Source organism: Labeo rohita, unplaced genomic scaffold (genome assembly GCF_022985175.1).
Source record: "Labeo rohita strain BAU-BD-2019 unplaced genomic scaffold, IGBB_LRoh.1.0 scaffold_1588, whole genome shotgun sequence".
Taxonomy (NCBI): domain Eukaryota; kingdom Metazoa; phylum Chordata; class Actinopteri; order Cypriniformes; family Cyprinidae; genus Labeo; species Labeo rohita.
Genome location: NW_026127767.1, coordinates 10,923 through 17,218, shown reverse-complemented (window position 1 = coordinate 17,218; position 6,296 = coordinate 10,923). Strand labels below are relative to the sequence as shown.

At 40.4% G+C, this 6,296-nt stretch overlaps 1 protein-coding gene across 1 annotated transcript; it reads right to left on the bottom strand.

Moving 5' to 3' along the window:
* Positions 1 to 1,697: 1,697 nt before the first annotated feature.
* On the bottom strand, positions 1,698 to 6,081 carry LOC127158592 (uncharacterized). The gene is made up of 9 exons (XM_051101666.1): positions 5,934 to 6,081; positions 5,683 to 5,861; positions 5,397 to 5,490; positions 5,075 to 5,310; positions 3,072 to 3,186; positions 2,777 to 2,894; positions 2,413 to 2,504; positions 1,889 to 2,006; positions 1,698 to 1,765 (listed from the first exon to the last, which is right to left on the bottom strand). The coding sequence occupies exons 1-9, from the start codon at positions 6,048 to 6,050 to the stop codon at positions 1,698 to 1,700; spliced, it is 1,137 nt and encodes a 378-aa protein (XP_050957623.1). The 5' UTR covers positions 6,051 to 6,081.
* Positions 6,082 to 6,296: the final 215 nt, after the last annotated feature.

Here is a 6,296-nt window from a genome sequence, read left to right as displayed (position 1 = left end):
GAACTTGCGGCGGAAGAAACGGAAGAAGCAGAATAATAAGAACGGCAACGGATACAATAGGTGCCATCGCACCTTCGGTGCTTGGCCCCTAATAATAATAATAATAATAATGTGAATCCACTAATAGGGCATAATCTTGTGTTGACTATCGACAAAGACATCTGCTATCATCGATATCACTGAATATCATCAATATACAATACTATCATCTATCGGCACTAGACAGACAGGCAGACAGATAGATCAAAATCCTCATCTGTGGTGTTATTGGGTTGTTTCTGCTGGTGAAGTGACTGCTTTCTAAAATGCTTACGTTCCGAGCAACATTGATGCCAACAGCCATTTTGTGATAGTTACTGATTGGGTGTTAGTAACTTAATGTTTCACAGATGTAAGAGCTAGTTTTAATGCTTGAACTCTTTGTGAAATACTCTTAGAGCAAAAATTTAAGAGTCCTAAATTTAGGACTGACATGGCCATTATTTTTAAGATTTTCTCCTAAATTGGCAAATTGGGAGATACTTTAAGCCTTAAGATGTTTTGTGAATACGGGCCCAGATTTTTACTATGACTTCATATGGTAACATTACAGATAATGGTATATAACGTCATTCTTTACTGTAAGTTGTACATTTTTCACCACCCAGTCTTAATATATTGACTGTTATTACTTACATTAACAATCAACATCATTTTGTGATTTTATAAAAGTTAAAAAAAATATATACAACACATTACTTACCATCTCCTTGTGCTTCCCAAGGCAGAATAACATCACAGAGACTGCATGCTGCTTCTGTGTCAATTTTCTCTTCACAGCCAGGAATGGCGTTGTACAGCACAATTTTCTCTCTGAGTGTCTTTTTAAGCTCACCAAGTCTCCGTCGTTTGCGTTGCCTTGTTTGACTGCTGTCTGTAAGGTTACGAAAATTTTATTAGAAAAAAAATAAATTGCAAGGTGAGTGACGTAAAAGTGACGTAATAGTAAATACCATTTTGTCGATACAGATCTTGCTTCTTTCTTCGTATGGAATAAATGATCTCATCGATTTCTCTCTGTCAGGAACGAGATCGGGATCCAATTGCAGGTGCAACAAAAATTCAATATTTATTTGAAAACAAAAATGTTCAGACAAAAAGTCAGCAAAGCAGCAATAACAGCCAGCAAGTGGTCGGACGGACCAGCGCGGAGCACTTGTCCGCTTCAGCAAAGCCCACAGGAACGAAAGGCGGCAGGGCGGCGATGAATAGCCGCGGCTGAATTCCGGAGGGAGCGCGGCGTGCGAGCAGGGAGAGAGCGGGCGGAACTGCCGTGAAAAGAAGGGAATCCTGGCGGAGTAGAGCCAAAGCGGGGAGCAGGAGAGAATCCTAAAGGGCAGGCCAACGAAAAACAAAAGTTGAAAAAAAGACAGGAGCGCTAGACTAGCAGGGCTAGGGAAAATACGGCAACTTGATGACAAGGCAAGAGAGTAAGAGCTTCCACACATAGAATAACGGACTGACGCAAGACAGAAAACACAAGGGCTTAATAAAGGGGAGAAAATTAGGACCAAACAGGGTGCAGGTGACGGGGAAAATTAGCTAACAAGGATAACAAGAGGGGCGGGGTGGACACCACAATGACAGCGCAGCACATGGCGAGCTGTCAAAACAAATGAACGTGCTCCAGGACAACAAAGCACCCGAACAACAAAAACCTAGGCAGACCACACCGAGATCGTGACACTCTGGAGTTCTTCCTGGCTACTGTGAGAACTGTGTTTCTCTTGGTAAAACAGAAATAAGCAAAGTTGACTATTACAAAAAAAACACAGCATCACTGCTGAAGTTTAGCCAAATGTATAGAAATAAAAGTACTAATTGTTAAACAAGCGACTATATGACATACCAGTGGCAGCCCAGTGCCTGACATCACACACCCACCGATCCACATCTTCCACAGAGATGCTAAACTCCTGCTTAAGACTCTCAAGATTGGCTGCCTCCACTTCTGCTCTCTGTGTAGTCTATTTAAAAAATGAAAAATTTGAAAAAAAAAACAAAGCATCACTGCAAAATTAGGCCACAACACAGAGAAATGCATGAACCATAAATTATGTGATTCTCTTTTGTCTTCTTACATATTTTTGTCACATTTATCTACTATACAAAAATGTTCAATTTGATTATTACTTGCAATTAAGCAACATGTGTCTAAAGCCAGTATACAAAACATCTCAGTTATGTATGTAACCCTCATTTCCTGAAGGAGGGTACAGAGACATTACGTCAGAACTTAACTGATGTAACGTTGAATGTGTCTGACCGTAAGGGAACATCAAGACCATAACAAGACAAATGTATGTAAAACACATTAAGAGCCAAGAGAGCACCTCATAACCCAGAGGGAAACATGCAGTATAGCCTACTTACTTTGAAAAATCTTTTCGCTAGTGTCGTATGGAGACTCTCCATCTTCCTAAGGTTCCATCTAATGGCAAGCATGGTTATCATATCCGCTCTGCCTTTAAAAACAAAACAGATAAGAACAATTCAATTGTACAATCTAGTATTGTGTGTTAAACACATGTACATGATGCAAAAAAGGAGTCAAACCAGGACCTACGTGACTAGAACAATTCAATCAAACACTGGACAGTCAAATGAATGATAATATTTCCTAGTACCTTGTGGACTTAAGCGTTGTAGTAGTAAACTAAACTCATAACATCAGTAGTCATATAAAATGTCCGTAATATGATATATGTGTACTTTTCAGTTTTCCTTTTTAACCAACCTGACTTGGTCATGTATTTTGTAGTAAGAGCTGCCCTTGAAAGGAAGCTATTGACCTGTTCCACCTCTTCACCAACAGTATTTCCTGCACCAACCTGATTTCTGCCGCCCCACCTTACCTGTTCAAAAATATCAGATGAAGACATTTATCAATACAACTTTATTTCTTAGATTGTGTATTCTAAATAAAATTGTGAAATGAGTACATTTTCAAAATGTAAAGCTCTTTTTTTTTTAAATGACGTAGGGTAATGTTCCTTACATCTTATGACAAACATTTAATTCGCACACTATACCTCACATTTGCCAGTGTGAGCCTTAGCATGCATTACAGACAGAAATGGCTTCATCATGGTAAGTGGCTGGAGCTCAGGCAACTTCTCTGCCATCCTCTCCAAATAAGGCCAGTACCTATAAAGGAAAAACCACATGTACATGATGCAAAATGGTAAGAAGTCAAACCAGGACCTACGTGACTAGTAGAATTCCCCAAACACTAGACAGTCATGTGAACGATAATATTTCCTTATACCTTCTGGACTTCACTGTTGTAGTAGTAAACTAAACTGATAACACAGTAGCTTTCTAAGTCCATAATATAATATACAGTGGGTACGGAGAGTATTCAGACCCCCTTAAATGTTTCACTCTTTGTTATATTGCAGCCATTTGCTAAACTCATTTAAGTTCATTTTTTTTCCTCATTAATGTACACACAGCACCCCATATTGACAGAAAAACACAGAATTGTTGACATTTTTGCAGATTTATTAAAAAATAAAAACTGAAATATCACATGGTCCTAAGTATTCAGACCCTTTGCTCAATATTTAGCAGAGGCACCCTTTTGATCTAATACAGCCATGAGTCTTTTTGGGAAAGATGCAACAAGTTTTTCACACCTGGATTTGGGGATCCTCTGCCATTCCTCCTTGCAGATCCTCTCCAGTTCTGTCAGGCTGGATGGTAAACGTTGGTGGACAGCCATTTTTAGGTCTCTCCAGAGATGCTCAATTGGGTTTAAGTCAGGGCTCTGGCTGGGCCATTCAAGAACAGTCACAGAGTTGTTGTGAAGCCACTCCTTCGTTATTTTAGCTGTGTGCTTAGGGTCATTGTCTTGTTGGAAGGTAAACCGTCGGCCCAATCTGAGGTCCTGAGCACTCTGGAGAAGGTTTTAGTCCAGGATATCCCTGTACTTGGCCGCATTCATCTTTCCCTCGATTGCAACCAGTCGTTCTGTCCCTGCAGCTGAAAAACACCCCCACAGCATGATGCTGCCACCACCATGCTTCACTGTTGGGACTGTATTGGACAGGTGATGAGCAGTGCCTGGTTTTCTCCACACATACCGCTTAGAATTAAGGCCAAAAAGCTCTATCTTGGTTTCATCAAACCAGAGAATCTTATTTCTCACCATCTTGGAGTCCTTCGGGTGTTTTTTAGCAAACTCCATGTGGAGAGGCTTCCGTCGGGCCACTCTGCCATAAAGCCCCGATTGGTGGAGGGCTGCAGTGATGGTTGACTTTCTACAACTTTCTCCCATCTCCCGACTGCATCTCTGGAGCTCAGCCACAGTGATCTTTGGGTTCTTCTTTACCTCTCTCACCAAGGCTCTTCTCCCCCGATAGCTCAGTTTGGCCGGACGGCCAGCTCTAGGAAGGGTTCTGGTCGTCCCGAACGTCTTCCATTTAAGGATTTTGGAGGCCACTGTGCTCTTAGGAACCTTAAGTGCAGCAGAATTTTTTTGTAACCTTGGCCAGATCTGTGCCTTGCCACAATTCTGTCTCTGAGCTCTTCAGGCAGTTCCTTTGACCTCATGATTCTCATTTGCTCTGACATGCACTGTGAGCTGTAAGGTCTTATATAGACAGGTGTGTGGCTTTCCTAATCAAGTCCAGTCAGTATAATCAAACACAGTTGGACTCAAATGAAGGTGTAGAACCATCTCAAGGATGATCAGAAGAAATGGACAGTGCCTGAGTTAAATATATGAGTGTCACAGCAAAGGGTCTGAATACTTAGGACCATGCGATGTTTCAGTTTTTCTTTTTTAATAAATCTGCAAACATGTCAACAATTTCATGTTTTTCTGTCAATATGGGGTGCTGTGTGTACATTCATGAGGAAAAAAAATGAACTTAAATGATTTTAGCAAATGGCTGCAATATAACAAAGAGTGAACAATTTAAGGGGGTCTGAATACTTTCCGTACCCACTGTATGTGTACTTTGTAGCCAGCCATGATGTTATGCCCACAGCATAATGGTAAAACATAATTTGGCAGTGGTTGTTTATTTACCTGCAAGCAATGTCTGTACAAAAGAATGTTGCATTTGCAGCTTGTGCCAGCTCCTTTTGCAGGAGCATTGGGTAGGCATATATTTCTCCACGGTAGTGATTCAAAGCTTGCAGCAAGACTCCATGTCTGCACACAGCTATTTCAAGGCCCTCTTCATCCACCTTGGCCCTGGACTTCTGTGATATTTCTCTGCCTGCTGTAAATGTTGCAGGCCCACAGACATCATGACCTGTCCTCTGAAAGTAGAGGCAATGCATTACATGTAATGCCAAGACAATTTTTTTAAAATAAACAAGGGTTTTAGAGTTGAACAAATCCTTACACTAATCATCTGGCTTCTAATTTGTTCAACAAAGGCAGATACTTTGGCATCTTGTGCAATGAACAGTCCATCAAAAAGAGATGGTTCATTTGTCCTGTTAAATAAGAAGATTTAATTGATCTCTGAAGTGACTTCCACTAAAGAGAAACAACAAAAACAGAAAAACAGAGAAACACAACAACTACAACTGACTTCAGTACAGCCTTAGATGCAATATATCTCTCTATATATACAGTATATATATATATATATATATATATACACATAAATAAAAGATTTCACTGACCCTTTGGACTTCTTGAACCGGTAATGTTTTCTATTACCATCTGCAGATATAGCCAGCATGTCTGGTGTACATGCTGGGCATTTAAAGGGTTCCGTCAGGCACAGATCTTCTTTCTTAAAATTGCAGAAGGCAAACTCTCGAAAGACTCTATGGAAGGTATCACCACAAATACGACTCGCCTAAAAAAAAGAGGGATGGTAATATTTTTGAAGTCAGAAATTCAAAAATGATCCGAATGAAAAAATCCCCACCCGACCAGTGCAAAGTGATCGATGTTCAAGCATTTTGAGAAATGCTTGTTGGGATAAAGCTGGGCTAGCCAATTTCATCTGCTCAAATGATGTGAACACATCAAACTTGAACAGCATTTAGTAGCTGGTGGTTGCTGGCCAGTATTTATATTCAGGCAAGTCACTAATCCCAGGAGTCCACTTGCAAGAACAAAATGGACAGCATATACTAGGCAGGGACAGGTTGTATGAACCTTAAAATAAACATGTGGTTACTATTTGACCAGTATATGTACAGCAAAAGACAAAAAATAACAGTAAGCCACTATTATGCATGATTTTATATACCGTTGATAGTCACCAAGACAGTCTGCTTTCCTGGGA

What these genes read in the sequence shown, in the direction of transcription:
- LOC127158592 (XM_051101666.1), bottom strand. Translation starts at nt 6,050, where the DNA reads ATGCTGTTCAAGTTTGATGTGTTCACATCATTTGAGCAGATGAAATTG. An exon ending in TTAGAAGCCAGATGATTAGT is followed by an intron (nt 5,311 to 5,396) that starts GTAAGGATTTGT and finishes CTCTACTTTCAG; the next exon opens with AGGACAGGTCATGATGTCTG. An exon ending in CTCACACTGGCAAATGTGAG is followed by an intron (nt 2,895 to 3,071) that starts GTATAGTGTGCG and finishes ATTTTTGAACAG; the next exon opens with GTAAGGTGGGGCGGCAGAAA.